Below are 21,647 nucleotides of genomic sequence, written 5' to 3'. Positions count from 1 at the left end.
GCGCGAATCAAGACACCGAGCTCTGGCTGAAGCATGTTTAATGAATTCTGTTCAGATACCACAGACTTACAATTCAGTCCATCATAGGCCAAGAAGGAAGCCGATTCAACCACGGCGTTCAGTAATAATACAATAATCCTAATAACAGCTACAAGCAACTGAGCAGTAGAGGATTTTATGGTCCTACCTTAAAAAAAAAAAAAAAACACACAAAACCGACGTGAGTGGGAAGTCTTGTGCATGTGCAACACGAAACACGGCATGTTTCAGTATTTCATTCAGTTAATTATAGACATGGTCTTCATAGTTGAGGGGTGGGCGGGACACGGAACATTTAACCAGTCAGGACATGGCAACTCAGAAATGTCATTATTTTAAAAGGCTGTTTTTTAAGAAATTCTTTTCGCAGCATATATATATATATATATGTATATGGAGTGAGTAACTGTTAGAGGTGACTAAGCACATTAAATTGTTGGGGATATACGGACTTGGAAAGGAGAAGAGCAGTTAATGGTGCTGCTGCTGTAGTGTCTGAGTATTTGGTCTTGTTTTCACCGCTTAATTTTTCTTCATTTTCAACAAAAAAACAACACATATGCTGAGGTGGAGAAAAGAGAGAAAAGGACAGGAGGTGGGGAAATGTAGACCTTTCCTGTCTATTTCCTCCTCTTTTCTCCTCTTCTCCCTTAAAAAAAAAAAAAAAAAAAAAAGTTAAACCTAGGCTGTTCATTTGGAGATTTTCTTAACCCTCTGGTCTAGAGCAGTGAAGTTCTCCTCCACGGCCTTCAGATTTTCCTTCATGGTCTGCTGCACCTGCGGATGAAGGGAGAGTGACTGGCGTGTTAGAAGAGCGCTGCTGTGTGTGTGTGTGTGTGTTCCAAAATCAACCTAATATGACACATTTTGCCGTGGCTGCAGTCTGTAACACACAAAAAGCTTTAAGCCAGGCTTAGTCACATGACTAGAAAAAGAAAGCCGTAAAAACCACCTTGCTGATTCCAAAAAAATAATTCTGAATTTACTGATTATTATTTAAGTTTTTGGAAATCTTTTCTCTCACAACATTCTAATGTTGAATGGAGCATAACATTTTTGGAATTTTAGTTAATCTTTTAAAGCATTTAGAAGCCAGCGGGCTCATACCTGTGTGAGCAGTGTGCTGTTGTCCTTTAGCGAGTTGCTGATCATTTGCTGAGTCGTGTCCAAGTGGGTGAGCAGCTGGGAAAACTGCATGGCTGAGAGAGGGAGAGACGGAGAGAAACGAGGTTACAGCCTCCCAGACATTTACCGGCAGCAACGTCTGAACGTTTCTTTCTTTTCTCTCCTTGGAATGTGTGTCCAGGTTCGAACAGAGTGCCCCATGTTAAAATCTGAGCTCCCAAAATAAACGTGACAAAGGAAATGGAATGGCCGGGTGGAGCGAATTAGTTACCCAGAACACACCACCGATGAGAGCACAAGAAGATGAAAGGGGGGAGGCGGGATAACGGGCAGAGGGGGAAATGAACAGTACCCTGCTCGTGCAACTCCTTCACGGCGATCAGCCGCTGCACCACCTGAGGGAGACACGTTGCCATGGCGTCCCACTTCTGGACCACGTCGTACAGCTGTGAAACCTGCCAATCACGAGACAAAATGAGTACTATTTCTTATTAATTACTAATCCAGTCAATTTTTCAAAATACATTTACATTTACAGCATTTATCAGACGCCCTTATCCAGAGCGACTTACAATCAGTAGTTACAGGGACAGTCTCCCTGGAGACACTCAGGGTTAAGTGTCTTGCTCAGGGACACAATGGTAGTAAGTGGGATTCGAACCCGGGTCTTCTGGTTCATAGGCGAGTGTGTTACCCACTAGGCTACTACCACCACTAAATATTACTACCAACTCCAACCCAAACTAAATCCAATATGTCAAATGTTAACAGGCTGAATTAGATGATAATTTAGTGATATTAAAAGCAGCTACCTTATTCTGCGTTTCGGCATCCTCAATGGCTGACTTGTGCTTTGCAATTTCGTTCATCTTCCCAAGAACACTCTGCACAAGACAAGAGGTGAACTCTCACTCGACGCTCCATTTGGAGCACACACCACCAATACTTCAGTCAATAACGGGATTTATATGGGACCAGTCGCAAAAAGCACGCCTCCTAAACAAGAAGGACGGCAGAGTACCTGGAGTCTGGCCTCCACCTGGTCCAGCGTGGCTGAGTCCAGCGCGTTGACCCTGGCCTGCAGGAGTTCCATCGAGTCCTGCAGACAGGGGGACGCGGCCGTTAGGAGACGGTCTGGCTACGTACCGCTCTTATTAGGGGGGACACTCACCATTAGACTGGATCCCTGGACGCCGGTGCTGAGGGGTCCCTGTAAGACAAACAGGCATGCAGCCATGCGGTCAACCCTCCCATAAACCGGCCGGTTTCACCATGGAAGAGCATGGTACCTGCTTGCTTGAGCCCGACCCGATAGAGGTCTCCAGTTCGGCGAGACGCTTTTCCAGCTCAGTCAACTGAGGACAAATAACATTAACAACAAAGCGGCCCGTAAAGCAAACGAGTACGAGCTTCGTTTCTAATGCAGGAACGGGGAATCAGCCGGTATGAATCGACGGCATAATTATATTTCTGGAGGAGAAGTGTGTGGGTGTGCGCGTTGTTACTCATCAGCCCGCTTGTCTTTAAAGATGAACAACGTTTACAAGAGGTGAGCGGCTGCTCGGCCGCAGGACCAGACCTTGGCCGAACTGACGAATCTTTCCTGCTCCGGCCGACAGTGCAGCTCGTACAGAATCATGCCGTCAGGGCCCTTCCGTCCCGCGGCCTTCCCATCTCCGCCCCCCCCGCCGCCGCTGCGGCCGGCCCTGGCCGCCTCCAGCTGAGTCAGCAAGCGCCTATGGGACGGAGAGACAGAAGGGAGCATAAGGACACACACACACACACACACACACACACACAATGACAAACCTTTTTACGAAACGGTCATTAACATGACACGGTACCTGCAGAAACGTGGAACGGCACATGCAGCTGATCACTGCATCATAGCCAGACTTGTTTTAGTTGTAAATCAAAAAGTACACGGCACAGCACGCGGTGACACAACGAAATGTGTCCTCTGCTTGGTGAGCAGCGGGCAGCCACGATTAGAACCGGTAACCTTCCAATTACGGGTCCGGTTCCTTACCCGCTAGGCCAACCACTGCCAGCAAATAGCCTTAAACTTCTTACATTACACTCAGGGTGTAATCAAATGCGCAATTTCGTTAAAAATAATGACTGAAGAGAAAGTCTCTATTAGCACCATTGTTAGTCAAATACAGTTATATTTGACTGAAATATGTATAAAAATGTGTGTGCGTTTATGTATAGTTACAAGATCTTTGTAATTCTGATACATTGAATAGAAGACAATTCTTCGAATAAATAAACGGCCCCTCACTGGGCGAGTGCTCCATCCGGGTCAGAGAGGCTGATGTTGGCCTGGGGACCGAGCAGAGAGTCCAAGTGCGCGGAGACCAGCTGCTGCTTCAGCTGGGCGGCCTGCTGGGCCAGGGCGGCCGGGGTCAGCCTCTCCTCGGCGCTGCTCTCCTTCACGTTCACCTGCCGAGCACGACGCCCAACAGATTTCTGCTTGTTATTGCGCAACTGCATCTATTATTAATGACACGTCGTACAAGATACAGAGTTGTATGTTTCGTCTTCCAATAAGTAAAGTGCCCTTCCGCAGATAAGAGAGAACACACAAATCCTGCTTCAGGCTATAAAACAATTAATAAATAAACAGTGGCTATTCCCCATTTCTGCCCGCGCGGTCAACGTATGGCGTTGTTCACGGCGAGAGGCGGCACAGGGACCCAGTCTGACCTGGATATTGGCCACTTCCTGCGTCAACTCCTGAACCTCGTTCAACAAGCGCTGGTACTTCTGCTGAGGCGTCTCCTTCAACCCGCAGCCCTCCGCCAGCTGTGAAAGACAGACAAGGAGACACATTCATATTATAGCAAAAAAAAAAAAAAAACCACATTCGTCCCACTTCCATGCTCAGCACTGGGTGTTATGAGGGTAAACACTCACAATCTCAAATTCTCCGCACTCATATCCCACTCTCCGGTTCTTAGTGATGCGGTCTGAGAAATCTGGAGAGGAAAAAAAAAAAGGAGTCATGATTCAGGGCATTCCATTTACATTTATATATACATTTACAGCATTATCCAGAGCGACTTACAATCAGTAGTTACAGGGACAGTCCCCCCCGGAGACACTCAGGGTTAAGTGTCTTGCTCAGGGACACAATGGTAGTAAGTGGGATTTGAACCTGGGTCTTCAGGTTCATAGGCGAGTGTGTTACCCACTAGGCTACTACCACCCCGTTCCGGAAAGATCCCACCTTTCCCCCCCATTCAGTGCTGTTATAAAGTGTCGGTACACCACAGCTCGTGGAATGAAGAAACTCACCGAGACCCTTGGCGCTGACACGTTTGTCTTTGAACTTGTCGTAGGCCGCATTGGGGTTGACAACGATGCGCTCCACGCTGTCACTGCACAGCTCCTCCTGTCAGGAACAAAAGACGAGTCAGATAGGTGGACGCACGCAGACACACACGCGCGCACACACACACACACACACACACACGGATAGTCATACGAGGGTAAAACAGGCCCAGGTCCGGTGTTGAAGGTGCACCCTGTGGTCCCGAATGAGTAGGAGTACTAAAGCTACTCTCTGGTTAGGTTGAGAGATCATGTTACCTACTGCTACTGATTAGAGATCAGGTTAGGGGTTGAGTGGTCCTTCAAAACCAGGTTTGGGTAAACATGCCAAAAGTTCTGTGAGACAGACTTCTCCAGATAAAAGAAGTTTGCAGTCAATTACAGAATATCTTTGTTCTCATTGGCTGATCACAAAAAAAAAAAAAAAAAAAAACACCCCGGCCCCTTCCGCTCATTCTCTCTCTCTCTCCTCACACACACACACACACACACACACACTCACACTCTCATTAGGAGACACTGACAAAGCATGAAGAGAAGGGCAGCCGAAGCAGCACGAGCATCACTGCTGACAGGCAAACCTCTCACTTCACACCAGCTCGCACACACCAAGGCTAATGAGGAAGAGTCTACAGGACGAGGCAACACTTGTCAGCCATGGAAATACCATCTAAAGACGGCTTTCAATGTTGCTATGTGCACTATGTGGGGGGAAAAGTGGCCATCTATGGATTATAGAGTCTATATGGCCATATTTCCCAACGCTTTACAAGATATAGAACATGAGAAACGTCTGCTAATGTCACACCGTCCACCTGATCTGCACAAATGAACAGATGCAGACAAGAAAGGATTATCTGTATGACGGAGATGAGGAACTCGCCATCCAGCCTGCCGTGAAGATCAACTCTATTCAGGTTTTTATGAAAAGAACACACACAGGGTACATCGGTGGACGTCACAAATGTGATTTCTGGTAGTGGGCGTGGTCCCAAGATGTCTGCAGCAAACCAGCCTACAGATTATCTGATTAATTCAAGCATTCTGATTGGAAAACAAAGCAAGGGTGACACCAGCAGACACGCCCCATGTGCTGCGTCTTACACGGCCAGGAAAATATCGTCCTACAGCTGCTGTAGGGCTAGGTGATATGCAACATTTCACCCCGGTATTTCCCGGCCCTGCTGTGGCACTGATGTTTACAACAATGGATCTCTCTCAAACACACACACACACACACACACAGAGATGCAAGTGGAGCATTAGGACAGAAACCAGGTACACTCTTACCAGCTCCTGGGGTTCCCAGAGCGAGTTAGAAGTGGGATAAAAAGGAAGAGTAAAATCAAGGAAATGAAGACAAGGATCGGGGGGGAAAAAGCAAGGAAACAAAATAATAAATAAATAAAGAGGGAGAAAGAGAAAGAGAGAGAGAAAAAACGTATTAATGTGGTTATCACATGCCATGCACAAACAGGAGCTGCTGGGAGAGAGAAGAAAGAAATGCTTGTTTCCGAACGTCACACCACACTCCGGGGACGGCCGTATCCGGCCTGGCCGCCGCCTTCTCTCGGCCCCGGCGGTCACATATTTAAACAGCACGTGGACCTAGAAGGGCTCAGCTGGACGCTGCCGACAAGCTGGTCAAAAAAAGCAGAGAGAACACAGCCAACGCAGATCCCCTCTGACCGAAAAGGGTGGCCGGAGGTAACAACGGACATGAGCACAGAGATCACGTTAAAATTCGCTTCAATTTCTGAGGGCAGGAGAGCTTTATGAGAATTGTATTTATTTATTTTGCAGCCGGCATCCTTTTTTCCAAGCAGAGGGGATGAAAGAGGACAGCATTCAGAGTTAGCTAAGGAGTTCAAACATGTACGTGGAGTGTGTATATGAGCAAAGAGGAGGCTGTTAGTTTTTAGTGAGCCACCAAAGTACATTTACAACACGCCACTCTCTTAAAGAACACGCGCACACACACTCTCTCTCACACACACACACACACAACTAGCCATCCCATATTTTACATTTTTAGAGAAGATGGATTACATCTACATGATGTTTCAATGATTAGCTACACCTACTACTAATTGAGTACCATTGAAGCAAAGTCTGAGTCTCAGCACATTAGACATTATCTACTGAAGGAGGCATAAGAAGGGGAAAAATGGAATAAAACCACACCAAATTTGCACAGCGGATAACCTATATGTATTCCAATCCAATTAAAGCAACCAACCAGGGGGGTTAAAAGAGAGGGGGGGGGAAGCCCATGCACTGATTTGATTTGATGGTTAAGGAAATAGAACCTCTTACTTGCACAAACTATCATCCAAGGATGTGTGGGACATAGGAGGAAGAATGCTGTTAGCTTTAGTGTGGGTCCAACGCAGGTGGAAAAACAGCACGGTGAGAGCATCAATGGGCCATGCTGAGCTTTAAGTTTCACTTAAAGCAGTGGTTCCCAAACCCTTTTTCCCTGAAGACAAGCCAGGACCCCCCAACCCCAATTCTTACCACATTAGCACATGAAAAGAATAAAATGATTAATTACAAACTTTTATTTGCAAAATAATTGACAGCAGTTGTGGGTTTTTGCTCTTATTCTCCTTGTTTAACACTGCAGGCTATACTAGAGCTGTAATTGTCCCTAAAAAGTTAGGTCAGAATTCAGCCAGAGCTTGACCCGAGCAGACTGTTGTGCTGTGTGGTGCATTTAGGTTAAATGACAGTCACACAGTCAGTGTTTCTACCGCGCCTTTAACGATACAGCCACGACCCCGCTTGACTCCATTTCACCTCGTAAGCATCAATTTTCATATCATCTGACAACGGAGACTTGCAAATCCAACAAACATTTCATTAAAAAAAACGTATAATAAAACGAATTTACAACCTTTGAAACACTTTTGACAACCACGAAACAAATTTAGACACAGCAAATCATACAGAAAGCACAGGTACTACAGACCGGAAGTCCGTTTGCTGACAGAACGGACCTGAGCCCAAATAAAATAATAGAAATTGTGTACAAACCCGACCTGACCTGGGCCAAGATTTACAGTCTATATAGCAAACAGGATTATACAAACTATGATTATGCTTTTGGTGTGTTATTGTTGATTATACATTTAAATGTTAATAAATATAAATTCTGGTAACCCCAGCGCCCCACCCTGCGATCTCTGCCGCCCCCCCCAGGTTGGGAACCACTGACTTAAAGCAAGTTATTTCATTTGACCATATTAGAGGGGAAAACGTTTTTCTTTCAATAACAATACCATGATGCTTAAAATGTCAATAAAACACACGTTTAGGCTGCTGTAATCATACCAAACCTTAATTTGAGTTTGAGGATCACAAATTCATTTAAGAAAATCATATTGCACCAAAATATACACTCATCACATGTCCATTTTCAGTATGAAATACATCACTCACAGACTCAAACTGGGCCTGGTCATCTTCTGGCAGGTCACTGGTCTCATAGATATCAGGTTCATTGGTGGCCTACAGCACATTTAAACAAAAGGTACGTTAAAGAAGCGGACAAATTGATCTTACAGTACAATAACCAGACGACAGACAAAATAAACCCCCACATAATTATTGCACAATGACGCACTACACAATCCTCACCAAGAAAAAGAACACTTTCATAATGCATTCATTGAGCTGCATTATAATCGATATTCATGGCCCGGCAGCACGTACATCCTGACCTGCTGCTAATCACAAACCACACATGGCTGTGCGTTAAACACGCAAGCGAAGCTACAGCCAGAGGTTTCGTGTAAAAAAAAAAAAAAAAGGGACAACGCTCGGTGGAAATGAAGTGGCGTGCGCTGGCCGCACCTCTAATCGCAGCCTCCATTTAGCCGACACCGGCCGAGGCTAAGTCACTAGTGCCGATGCCGAACAAGATCGTGTTTCTCATCCTCGAAGTAGACTCACCGAAGGCGGGCACAGTTTCATGTTTGCGCTACGAAGTGCACAGCGCCCCGAGCTAGGTCGCCCATAACAATCGGGTTGTATTGTAGCTAGCCTTGCCTCTTAGCATGGTACTTACGATGCCCGGTAGGTTGGCGTATTTGGGGTCAGCCATTGTAGAACTGTAGGGTGCGGTCTTATAACGTATATTGTGTGTTCCTGGGACGCCGACCGAGACAAGACGACCGTAAACGCAGAAACGAAACGTAAAAGGGACTAAAAACAAATCCCTGTGGATGGGTGAACTAGGCGCTTCCTTTCTGACAGGAACGGTCGGGTGGCGTTACTGACGAAGTCTCGCGTTGTTTCAAGGCGTCCACGACACAGGAAGGATGAGGTAATGGTACGTGGAGGATGACGGGAAATGTAGTGTGTTGCTTTCACTGAAGGTCATGCCTTGTGCGGACCTTTTTTTTTTGTCGTTTTTTTGGTCTGCTTTATTGACACACCCCGTGGGACGTTTTCCACAGACCAAAGCGAACAGTCGTTTTGCAACGAACCACAATTCGACACCTTTCTTCCCGAGCCGACGTCGAGTTGGCCCGTTTGAATGTCTACCGACGTAAACCACACACGGTTTGTCCCCTCCGCGCGAGGCTACGCGTGCGTGGCCTCAACCACCCCGAGTCGACGTCGTGCCCAGCTCCGCCATTATTACCCCGCTCCCGTGTGGTGCTGATGCGAGTCGCCTGCCCCTTTAACCAGCGCGCCGTAAGCCCCGCCCTGCGTCCCTGACAGAGCACCAGCTGCCAGCGTTGCAAATGTGCCTCCCCATCATCCCTGCAGCATCTCCGCGTTCCACAAAGGGCCCGGCCGGAACGGACGAGATTACTCGCGCAACGCGTGAAAGACGTGGGGACTGCAAAGACTCTGCCTCGCAGTTAGCCGTAAGGAATCGAGACACGTTTACTCGTTCTAGCTGCGATTCGGTTCGTTTTAATTATTGACATTCTCGTTGCGTCACACAAGCGAATCGCAGATTTATATTCCGGTAAAAAAAAAAGGCAATAGTCCCTCCGATTTAACGCAGCAGCAGCAGCAGGAAAAAAAAAAAAAAAAAAAAGAAATTGCACGATGGCTGACGCGGGCTCCGAATGCAACATCAAGGTGCTGTGTCGCTTCCGTCCCCTGAACCAGTCGGAGATCCACCGCGGGGACAAATTCATCCCCACGTTCCAGGGGGACGACACCGTCATCATCGCGGTAAGTCGCGCTCTTTCTCCGCTCTGGCCCCGCACTGGACACTGTGGCGCCGGTCCAGTTCGGACGGGTCGCATTGCGCGAATCGGGTGTCGTGGGTGTCTCTGTTGCATTGCAGTAGGCGGCTTTGGAGAATGTTGGGTGGCAGGACGGTAGCAGCCCACGCCCACGGAGCCAGGCCCCAGTGTTTATCCATTCAGCCGACAGAACAAGAACAGCCTTAAAGCCCACTCATGACTGATGACATTGTCCAAAATAAATGTCCCCGTAATGATGTTTTAATGGTCTCTCCCAGGTTGATATTAAACCTTAAAAGAGCGATCTGGAGCAGCATCGAAAAGCCGAGTCAGGAAAAAAAAAAAGGAAAAGTGGCAAATCCCTGACTGGGAACAGGCCCACCGGAGCTGAATTTAAATGCTGGATAACATTCGCTGAGCCGTTGAGCACAGGATTTAAGGTGCCATAATACCACAGAGTAAAATAAATGCACATACACAGGGATTCTATCTCCACTACATTGATAAATATCCAACCCCGAAGACAGTCAGTTCCACAGGGAGTCCATTCGGCATTAACCGTCGGCATTAGCTGTACTTGTTTCATGTGACCTCTGGGTGTGTGCATGTCAAATAGCGCCTCCCATTAGTCTGATGAACTCGAATGCAATTCTTCTGTTCACAGCTGCGGCATATTTGCCGAGATCAATAATCGGTGGCTCGCAATGATACAGCAGGTTTGCCAAACAGAACAATAAAGGATAAACAACGGCGTGTACGAAAATGAATACAAATGGCATCAGTATGTCAACAGCAAAGCAGTACAGCTCGTGTCTGACCCTCACATTCGCCGAGGTCAGCACTGAAAGGTTTATAGGGGGGCAGCTGTGAGAATTGCTCTGTATTGATTTTCATTATATACAGAAAGCATGGTTGGACTGACATAACTGGACTATCTATCCATCCATCCATCCATCCATCCATCTATCCATCCATCCATCCATCTATCTATCTGTATCTATCTATCTTTGCTAAGACATGTTTGTCAGTCACTGCTGGGTTTATTTTCAGCTTGTTTTGTCCCCAGTTAAAAATCGAGTGTCAGGTTTGATTAGGATTGAGAGGCTTGTAATATGCCATGCAGTTTGGAAGAAGGAACAGCTTCTTCTTGACAAAATGAGGCCATTTCAGCATTTTTGGCACCGCTTGTGCATGGATCAGGGCAGCGCTGATGCCCAGGGTGTATGTATTTAGGCACTCTTGTGATATCCAAGCCTTTATTACCTGCCGTTTGGATGAGGGGGCAATACATCATTCCACCTGGAAGCTTTGGTAAGCTGTTTGCCATGTTGGGCCAGCAGGCGTTACAGCTCGAGTCTATGGGTCTGATGCTCCGCCTCAAATGAATTCATAATAAAGAAAAAACTGATACAGTCAGTAATTGGGGCTGGTTAATTAAGTAAGTGTTGCAGGTAAATGTTTCTGAATGAACCATATTCCATAATGTGGGATGCGTCATTATAATAACATTTCAATAGCCTTATGTTTTGGATCATAACTGAAACTAATGTTGAGGTTATGCCATATATAACCATTCATGACGATACATATACATTATTCAGTGTATTTTACATGTTCTTATGTATATATGCAGACACACACATACACACAACATATATATATTCCATTTGTTTTAGTTTTGCTTAATTTCCTTCTGTTTTGTCACACCTCATTTCATTAAAATGGGGTTTTGTGTTGTTGTCATTGCGTTTCATTCCATCTTGCTTGAATGCAGCAGCTGTAGACTCCACTGCAATCTGTGAAAGACATCATGTCATTTATAACACAATACACAAAACAACCACTCCCCACAACAAAATGAGCATGGCGGCACACGTGAGCTCTGTTTTTTCCACCGGGTCTGCTGCCAGTACATAATGAAACAAGACAGGTATGAACTGCTGTGGGCTGTAGTGGTCACCGCGGGTGGCTTTGGGTGTTATCGCTTTGGAAGATGAGACAGGAGGCAGATGAGAATTTTTTGACAAGAGCCTGTCTCAGAAGCATCCACCCATCAAGGCAAAATCAACAAATGCTCCTGACCATGACACATATTAAATAGAAATTAATCTAAAATTAAACTGATGGGACGGACTATGACATGGAGGGGTTGTTATACATTACATTACATGGATGTAAATAGAAGATAATACCACTAAGAAATACCATTTAACATTAATAGATGATACTCATTACTGTGAGACATGGGGACATCAGTGAAAATAACAAAAAAAAAATTTATTGCTTAATAGTTATTTTGCTGTCGCAACAGAACAGTCTGAGTATTTAGATTCTGTTATGATATAGACAGACAGCAGCTGGTCACATGACACTGCATCTATTAACAGTGAAGTAAAGTGGACTGACATTTTTAGAGATGCATCAAAGTGGTGATATTGTCATTCCCAGGATTCTCTCAGCCATTCAAAAAGGAGGGCACCACTGCAAAGTGAAACGTAGGGAGGAGAAATATCAATTTCGTAATTGTTCATAACCAAAATGAATCGGTACTACGTAAGGCTTGACTCAGACCACGGTTCAGAAATGGTTCATGATTCCGAGCAATTCCCTCATCATCCCTGTTTTGGTAAGCAGCTGCAAACTGCTCGATGTGTAAATCACACCGTCCTGAGGAGCCATTCTATCATGGTGAGTCATCAAGCTGTCCACCATCCAAAGTCTCATTAGGTTAGATGGAGGCATGGTACTGAAGTCTCGTCCTAAGAGAGTCTGGAGGTTGGGGCGATAGGAAGGAGATTGTGGAAGAAATTGGCCTATTTTTAGTGGTCTGATGGAAAGAACATCAGCCTTTCAGCTTCTTCCGAATACCAGCAAGCAGTTGTTGTCTCTGCTTACATAATTGCGTGCTGTCAAAAGGGGGCTGAAAAGGCTACTTCAGGTTTTGAAGTCGATTTCATTAGATTTCGGTTGTTGGCGGAAGGCTCAAGCCCGCCTCGCTATTGACTTTTATCCACTTACAGAATACGGAATGTTGACGCCTTTGAAATGGCGCAATAAGGACACACATATTTCTTTCTCTGCATATTCCCGTTTTCATGTTAGAAGAAGGCTGATTCAGAGCCGTCCAGTGGCTCTGTGCAGACAATTAGCCTGTCCGTTCGGGCACACACGCACATGCACGTGCACGTGCACGTGTACTCACTCGCATGCACCAAGTACACACACACACACACACACACACGCACATGCTTCTAAAACCTCTTAAAGGTCTTCATGGCACACTTCACTTGAATCTAAAGAAAGGTTGAACTTGCACCTTTTATCAAGATCATTCCGCCCCATCCTACCTTCCTTTAATGCATTAAAGGTCCCCTATTATATATATTTTTTGCTTTTATATAAGTCTGAGTGGTCCCGTAATACTCTATCTGAAGTCTCATTCCGAAATTCAGCCGTGGTGCAGAATTACAGCCATTTTTAGCCAGACACACAATGAGACACCATTTTGGTGTGAGTAGCTTTAAATATTAATGAGGAGGAGAGAGGCGGGACGAGTAGGAAAGCGTCCTGTAGAAGTTGAGGGGGCATTTGAGGAAATGACGTCATCATCACCATTCACCAACCACAATGTTTGGCGCAGACAGGAAGTCGTGTCACCGGTTTTCCAGAAAAATAAAATGATCCCACTGGTTCTTCAGAGTCTCACGTGATGGAACTAAAAAAAATACATATGTGCTAATTTTTACATCCAATCACAGAGCAACTGCAATGCTTCGCATGTTTGGAAGCCATGACAGTCAGTTCCTATTTTAGGGGAGGGGTGGAGAAAGCATGAGAAAGGGGAGGTAACTTTTCCCCTTATCACGTCATAATGGGCCAAATTCCAGATCCAACCGTCTGAGCTGCCGCTCGCTGAATGGTGAAGCAGAATGTCCAAAACACCCTTTATACATATCGCCATTTCTAGCCACTGCAGGACCGTAGACAGGCTGGGGGAACTCGTATTAATGTTAAATAATGTAATCTCACAAAGTCAAATTTTCATGAAAGGGGACCTTTAAAGAGTCTTTATTCTATTATTTCAGCATGCTTGTTATGAATTTAATTAGTTTGCTGGATGGCTCCGAGCGGCCAACGCTCGCCGTTCAAACGCGACTCCAGAAAGGACACGGATGCTGCACAGACAGCGAGGATTGCGCTGCATTGCAGTATTTACCCTGGGTCTCAGTGTAACCGTAACCACGTACCACCAGGATGACTCTTCAGCGCGACAGGAGCTTACACCAGACGTCAATAAAGCAGCGAGTCCAGACTGGGACAGCCATGTTTACCATCTACAGTTTCTGCTAATGAGGTGGAGGAGGTACAAGGGGGGAGTGTGTGGATCCTTCATTCGTTTTGGCTCAGCCCACTCTGTGGGGGCAGCAGTTGGAGATGAGTGTGTCTTCTATCATTCGAATGCTGTCATTGCATAAAATGTGACAAATTCTAAATGTGACATATAGAAACACCTGCAAACTAGATTACTAAAAGGTCCACATTCTCAACACATTTACATGGTTACACGGGTCATGTCATCAGGTTTCGAGTGAGGTAAAAAAAAAATGGACTCATATGGACATGTACACTGTCCTTTTAAATTAGCCATTTGTCTGCATTAGTCTTTGCCATTCGCAGATTGAATTATCTGAGCGATTCCCCCAAATCAATATTATCCGGCGACCTTATTTACTTTGGCAGTTTCAAAGAAATCCATCCTCACCTCCATTTTTCACAGTGTATCCCTACACAGACACCATCTTATTCGACAGACTATGGCTCTGTTAGGTGCGCGTGTGGCTTATGAGGCCGGAAAGCGCAACGCTGGAGGCCGGGACCTTGAATAACAAAGAACGCTCCAGAGTTGAGCTTCAATACCGGGACTGCTGTCACATCAATGTTAATCACTCTTTGCCACCGTGGTTAAGAGCATTTGCGCTCCGCGTGACCCGGTTGGATGGATGCTGCCTTTCACTCTTGACACATCTTGCACCGATATCTGGTTCTCTGCTCTTTAACTTGAGCCAGAGTGTTTCTGATTCATCAGCTCTGCACCAGCTTGCATTTGTTCCCATTTGCTCGATTTCTCACACACCCTGTTTATGAATTATGCAGGACGGCCTAATTCATTACAGGCATAATTGCTCTACTTCATATAAAGCTTGGAAGGATGAAAGTAATCTTTGTCTGTGTAGCCTGAATGTGGCGTATCGTAACACAGGAGGAACACTCAGACCTCTTTATATGTGTTTATATAAAAATGTATGGCAATCATCAGAGAATCATGCCAACTTTGGCCCATGAGTGAAATACAGCATGTCAAGTTTTTGGATTGGCAAAAAATGAATGATGGTTATAAATAAAATCCCTCTCTCCTCTGTGGCAGCGGGTGAAAAGGAAGCAGGAACAATGTCCATAATCCTCTTATTCATCTATCTGCTGTTCATTTTTTATTTAATTCAAAGTTTAAAACGCGCACAGGCAGTGGTAGGCTCTGTCGAATGTGTTGTGAAAATTGAAACGGGCGGCTGGTTAAATCCTGCAGGCCGCGCCAGGCTCAGCGGACGTGCCACCGGAGGGAAGGGGGGGGGTTAAATGCTCCGATACACTACTTACAGCAGGTCACACACTCCTCCATTTAAAAATCAGCTCCTGCCCCTCCCCTTCCCGTCAGTGCGGCTCCTCCACCCCTCTCGTTGTCTGGCATAAATCTCTTCCTTCCCCGAACAGACGCTTAAGAAGGCTGTTAATGGGGCAGCGCGGGTTGCATTTCTGCATTAAATGTGTGCATTGACGTGTGCATGCAAATAGGTGCCAACTCTCCCCTACAGAAATGTTGAACGTTCTGCTGCATCCGTATCACTGCAAGCCAAGTGAACTACGGCGTCATTTACATTACATTTATGACGCCCTTATCCAGAGCGACTTCAGTAGTTACAATCAGTAGTTACAGGGGACAGTCCCCCTGAAGCAATTTAGGGTCAAGTGTCTTGCTCAGGGACACAATGGGAGTAAGCGGGATTTGAACCTGGGTCTTCTGGTTCATATGCGAGTGTGTTACCCACTCGCCTACTACCACCCTTTTCCCACCTGCTCCAGTCGAGGGATAGGATTTTGTTTTATCCCCCATTACACAAGCATTGCATTGCCTTCCTATCGCTCAGAGAAGAAGGCCACCGCGTTAGGCTGCAAAACATTTCTACGAAACTGTCAACAGGGCCCTTTGGCGGCTAAATTAAAAAATTTGATTGAAGAGCGGGGCTTCTGGGAAGGAAAACGTCTTTAATACCAGTCGATTGAAAAATTAAAGATTTGTAGATCACAGAGCTGCGTGAAGTATTTTGCATTTCATCTCTGACAGACCTGCCCTTGTTCTCACCGGATGTTTCTGTGGTGACCGTCTACTGGTCCCAACCCGTCACAATGACTTTGCTGAGTATTCATTATTCATTGAGAGCATGATCCTGAAAGACTGGGGGGCTGGGTGCTGGCTGAGAGAATAACAGAGAGGAGAGGCGCGCTAATTATTGCAGGCCTGCTGCTGAGACCTAGCTGTAGAGGACTGGGTGGGTGGAGGAGTGGGTGTGGGGTGCTGCACGTCTTTCATCTCTCTTTCACTACGGATATTTTCTCCATCCCTCCATTCCTGTCTGCTCGATGGAATCAGGAGACCAGGCTTTAGCAAGGAAAACATTAACCTTCCTCCACACCTCCATCCATCCATCGTGCGCTCGTCCTCTCCGTCCTCTCGTCTGGTTTCTGGTACTTCGCTCTTATCTGTGAGCAAGCCTCATTCATTTAATGGCTTCAGTGGTGATTCGATCGTTTGCTTCCACTCTCACAGTATTTCCAATCAATCTCACACTAAAACAACTGTCTGCCTTATACCCCCTCTCCTCTAAACAAATATACAAAAAAATGACAAGAAATCCTCTCCCAAGAACATCCAGGGATGGAAAAATGAATTATGCCTAGGGTACAGTATTAAATACATGCTACATACATATACGTCGCATATCCACAAAACGGACAAGAAGCTTGATTCGAAGCCCCCAAAAATTCTAAACGGAATCCCCACAGAATTCCAATAATTCAAAGAAACCTAATGAGGAGACATCTACCTGTTGGAGGTAATGGACAGGTGCAAGAGAAACGAAAATGACTCAACTAAAATGACTCAAATGACAGTCTAAAACGATTCTTCACATGATTCTTGCAGTCATGCAAAACATTTAAGTTTACGTCATTTGGCAGAGTGGATTACGTAAGATCTCTATGGTTGAAAATCCCTCAATTTGTTCTCTAGGACCTAATCTGCAAATACCATTAGTTTAATATTTCACTACCCGGCCTTTTTTATTATACATAATATGCCTGTACAAGTACGTCCTAAAAAGGATGGTTTTTAGCAAGGAGGTGTGCTGCTTATGATATACTGTACTTGTTTTTTATGTGGTTGTTGTTGCTGCTTACATTGTGCATTTTACAGGTTGGCTGCCTGGTTTTTTAAAGAAAGACTCTCTATTGCTTTCATTGTGAAGAAAATGTTCCTCAGAGGCACCAAATCAAATCCTGGCTCATTATCACCTTGTTTGTATGATTAAATAAATAAAGATTGATTGATTGCTAACTAGCTAATCATGTTAGAATGCTAGCTAATGTTTTTGTTGCAACTTTTAGACTGTTTCTGAACTAAGTAGATAATTAGTGAAAGCTACTATCTGCTCTTTTTTTTACCTGCTGCTCAGAAAAATGTATAAATAATTCACACCAACATGGTATCCAATGTGGTATCTCATTATGCTAAAGCTAAAACTCATTATGCTAAAACTAAAACCGGAAATGTTTGAGACATAAATTGTGTCAGGCGGGGTTTTTAGAATTGGCCGCGTTTCTTTAACATGTCATTTTCATTTACAGCATTTAACATTGTCCAGAGCACTTACAGTCAGTGGTGACAGGGACAGTTCCCCTGGAGACACGCAGGGTTAAGTGTCTTGCTCAGGGGTAGAAAGTGGGGTTTGAACCTGTTACTACTATCACCCCGTCATGGGCATCCGACATGCTCCATCTGGTCACCCTGGCTAAAACTGTGATCACATTTGGATTCACAACCTCTGTGTAGACACACATACAGTCATTAAAACACACCACTCCATGCTGTAACAGTCACTTTATTGATTTTCATCATTAATTGTTGAATGTGAACTCCATTTGTTGTGTTCCTCTCTGCAGGGAAAGCCCTATGTGTATGATCGTGTGTTTCCAACCAACACCACTCAGGAGCAGGTTTACAACACCTGTGCCAAGCAGATTGTCAAAGGTGAGTTCATGGGGGTCCCTTGTGCCACCACAGATGGAAGACAAATTAAGCAAATGAATAAATAAGACATGGGGGAACAAGGAATACATGGATTGGTGCAGATCAGTACCAACATCACAACACCAAAAGAAACATGATCCATTCTCATTAGGGTTGCTACAAGTCCCTTAAAACTTAGAATCATCTCGTATATGACAATGCAAGTGCATGTCCCGTTTTTCTGAGTTGTGATGAACGAGGATGAGAAGCAGAGTCTCTTAGTAGAGAGTAGGTGAGATATGTCAGTGTGGTTGTAAAAGTACAGACATGAGCGGGAGGATTGAAAGTATTAGGGAAAAGCAAATTGTAAAGTTAGTTGGGGGAAAGAAATTTGTAAAATGTTAAGTCTTTAAAGACGAGGGTTTAAGTTTTACCTCCACTGTTGGGAGATCTGGCAATCCTAAAAATCTGGCAACCCTAGTTCTAACGCATATTGGAGGATCTGGGACAATGCATTGATTTCCCTGTAATGGATCACATTGCTTTCCTTTCTCTGTTATATTGCTTAGTGTAAAGAATTCCAGTTTGCATGTCGATGCTGTCAGTCTAGATCTTTTGTTGGATTTTTTTTTATCTTTCTTTTTTTTTTCATATTATTCATTATCTCTTCCTCTGGTGGGCTCCAGCAGGAAATGAATTTTCCCACATTTGATTGTACCTGGAGGTTAAATAGAAAAAGCGAACGAGATCTAGGGAAAGCAAAAGCAGCAAGCCAGTGGAACACAGGGCGGATGAGGGGGAAAGGAAAGTGACAGACGATGAAGACAAGAGTGACGGCAGCGTACAGGGAGAAGAAAGGGGAGACGAGAGGCAGTCGTACGTGGGCGCTGTGCTGACTGTGGGGCTGAGATAGGCGGACGGAGTGCGCCGTTTGCTGCACGGTTATTGTCCGTGTTCGTATCTCCCTCTCCTCATTTCCAGTCATGCTCCGACTCCTTCTGCATCATTTGGTCTGGAGCGTTGCCTGGCTCTGTGCTAGCCCACCTCAAGGTGCCCTCGAGTGTCTCTGTAGGAAACAAATATTTGGGTGCATGTGAAAAGGAACCATGAAATGAGAGTGATCCTGGGCTTTTAAGCCAAAGAAGTGTCAGCAATATGTTTGGGGGTTCTGATTTAACCCCATACACAGCTAAAATCTTAATGCTGTGTGACCCCCAGTCTTCCTTCAGTATTGTGGCATGTATGTCTCAATCTTTTTTTCAGATTAAACATCATTCAAATCCTCACACCCAACACCTTTTTTTACTGATTATCAAGATGATGGTCATCTAATGTCCTCTGACCCTGTTCATGAAAATCCATGATTTCAACTTTCCATAGATGTGCTGGGGGGATACAATGGCACCATCTTTGCCTACGGTCAAACCTCCTCCGGAAAGACCCACACCATGGAGGTATGTAGGAGCACCATTCTGTAATTTAAAGTAGGATTTATGGAACCTTCTCAGCACATGTCCCCTAATTCTTTTTCCATGACAGGGAAAGCTGCATGACCCCCACAACATGGGAATCATCCCCAGGATTGCGGACGACATCTTTAACCATATTTTTGCCATGGATGAAAACCTGGAGTTTCATATTAAGGTATGTATCAGTGCACAAACTTTCCCCATTAACCAGTTTTAAAGGTCTCCTGGCATGAACATTTTGCTTTTACATCGGTCCTAATGGTCCCCTAATACTGTATCTGAAGTCTCATTCCGAAATTCAGCCTTGGTGCAGAATTACAGCCACTTTGAACCAGCCACAGAATGAGATGAATGGCTCTCTGAACGGCGAAGCAGAATGGCCAAAGCACTCTTTCTACATATCACCATTTCTAGCCACCGCAGGACCATAGACGCGTATTAATGTTAAATAATCTTAGAAAGTGAAATTTAAATTGTCAGAGGTTAGGTGTCCCAAGAGGTCAATTTATTCATGAATTCCAAATTACTTTTCCACATTGGGGAAAGGAAAGTTTGGTCCTGTGATAATGGCCCTCACTTCGTAACGGATCTGCAAATTTCTTTTGGTCTCTGTTGTATTGCACTCATCCTGTGTTTACAGGATTTTTTTTGTCATTTCCCCCCCAACTGCCTCGTGTTGTTCACTTCAATCCTTATTTTTTCTGTCCTCAGGTTTCCTATTTTGAAATCTACATGGACAAAATCCGGGATCTTTTGGATGGTTAGTTTGATTTTGAAGCTCTTTTAATAGACATTTGATTTCCCTGACAAAACCAGCGTTAGCGTGTGGCTCCCATCTCAGTGTAATGAAAGTTCCCATCCGTGTTCACAAGAGCGAGGAATGAGTCACGGAGACACAAAGCAGGCAGGCGAAGCAGCGAGATGAGCTGAACAAAATGCCATTTCGCAAAAACAGGCAGCCAAGACATGATGGGATGTGACTGTCTCCAAAAAATCAAATCAGATCTGTGGCATACTGTGTGTGTGTCGGCATTCAGTATTGCTATTTTTGTATAAATATACTGTATTATAAGCATACAGTACATGTCTGTGTATATATAAGTACTGGCGTAATATTAAATAAAATCAAAAATATGAAAATAATTTATATAGATGAAAACCAGCTTTGTACTAATGTGCCAAAGGGAGCTTTTATGTTGCTCGGCAACCGTGGATTATTAACAAACTACAATCTAGATGGAAGATTTGTTTGTATTGATTGCTATTAATGTCAGATTGGATGAATAATTGTAACAAACAACATTTAATGCTGCGATCACAACCACTTTCCAGATTCATTATACATTCAAGATGGTGACAATCAGTGGCCACATCATGACTAATCTATTAAAATACCACGGTATTTTTTTTACTTTTGATTTATTGCTGCCTATCTTGTTCTGCACACAATGCACACGAATTGTCCACATGTAGATATGACAGAATGACGAGAAAATTCATTAGTAATGGCCCTGATCATGAGGTTTTTCAGTCAGTGCTTTCTGTCTAGATATGGTAATCGGAATGACTGGCAGTCCCCAAAGGTGGTTTGCGTCATTCCAAACACACTCATCATGCCACAAACAGACGGCCCTAATGAGTTCACGCACTGATGTAAACTCTCTCTCATCCTTCTGCCCCTCATCTTTTTTATTTCTTATTCCCTCAGTTACCAAAACCAACCTGGCAGTTCACGAGGACAAGAACAGGGTCCCGTTTGTTAAGGTGAGTCAGGCTGCTTGCAGCCAATGTCCTTAGAGCTTGCCATCTGCAGCACTGCATGATGGGACATTTGCATAATGTCTGACTCAAATTCCACAGAAAACAAAAACAACGTCCCTTGATGCATAATTCCATAGAAGAAAATTTCATGGCCTGAAACAGACTGTCTGAATTTGTTTGTTTATTCATTATAGATCAAACACACATCTTTTAAAGTTTTAATACTATAGGGATTTAGTATTCACCTACATGAGCTGAACAGTATACTAATGCACCTCAAAACTTTGAATATGGTCATTTTTGTTTGAAAATGGTACCCTAAGAACAAAACAAGTATTGGCTATATAAAGAATACATCTCAGAAGTTGG

General features: G+C 44.6%; 2 protein-coding genes across 3 annotated transcripts in view; one reads left to right on the top strand and one right to left on the bottom strand.

Moving 5' to 3' along the window:
* Positions 1-21: 21 nt before the first annotated feature.
* dctn2 (dynactin 2 (p50)) lies at positions 22-9,442 on the bottom strand. Of its 2 annotated transcripts, XM_028997530.1 has the most exons (15): positions 8,570-9,442; positions 7,942-8,010; positions 5,791-5,796; positions 4,465-4,561; positions 4,084-4,145; positions 3,874-3,972; positions 3,449-3,609; positions 2,744-2,900; positions 2,454-2,519; positions 2,336-2,374; positions 2,186-2,263; positions 1,977-2,048; positions 1,517-1,619; positions 1,147-1,238; positions 22-816 (listed from the first exon to the last, which is right to left on the bottom strand). In XM_028997530.1, exons 1-15 carry the CDS (start codon positions 8,603-8,605, stop codon positions 730-732), a joined length of 1,224 nt encoding a protein of 407 aa, XP_028853363.1. In that variant the 5' UTR covers positions 8,606-9,442; the 3' UTR covers positions 22-729. The 2 variants fall into 2 exon arrangements, with proteins under 2 accessions (XP_028853363.1, XP_028853364.1); XM_028997531.1 differs by lacking the exon at positions 5,791-5,796 and having other exon boundaries at positions 8,570-9,441.
* kif5ab (kinesin family member 5A, b) overlaps positions 9,191-21,647 on the top strand; it is a 29,920-nt gene continuing 17,463 nt past the window's right edge. The window contains exons 1-6 of the mRNA XM_028997529.1: positions 9,191-9,693; positions 17,982-18,069; positions 19,429-19,502; positions 19,588-19,692; positions 20,229-20,277; positions 21,226-21,281. Of these exons, the coding sequence (XP_028853362.1) occupies positions 9,565-9,693; positions 17,982-18,069; positions 19,429-19,502; positions 19,588-19,692; positions 20,229-20,277; positions 21,226-21,281 (501 nt within the window). The 5' untranslated portion in view covers positions 9,191-9,564. The remainder of the gene's footprint in view (positions 9,694-17,981; positions 18,070-19,428; positions 19,503-19,587; positions 19,693-20,228; positions 20,278-21,225; positions 21,282-21,647) is intronic.

Source organism: Denticeps clupeoides, chromosome 12 (assembly GCF_900700375.1).
Source record: "Denticeps clupeoides chromosome 12, fDenClu1.1, whole genome shotgun sequence".
In the NCBI taxonomy this organism is placed as follows: Eukaryota; Metazoa; Chordata; class Actinopteri; order Clupeiformes; family Denticipitidae; genus Denticeps; species Denticeps clupeoides.
The sequence above is the reverse complement of the archived record's forward strand: the minus strand, read 5'-3'. Positions and strand labels throughout refer to the sequence as shown.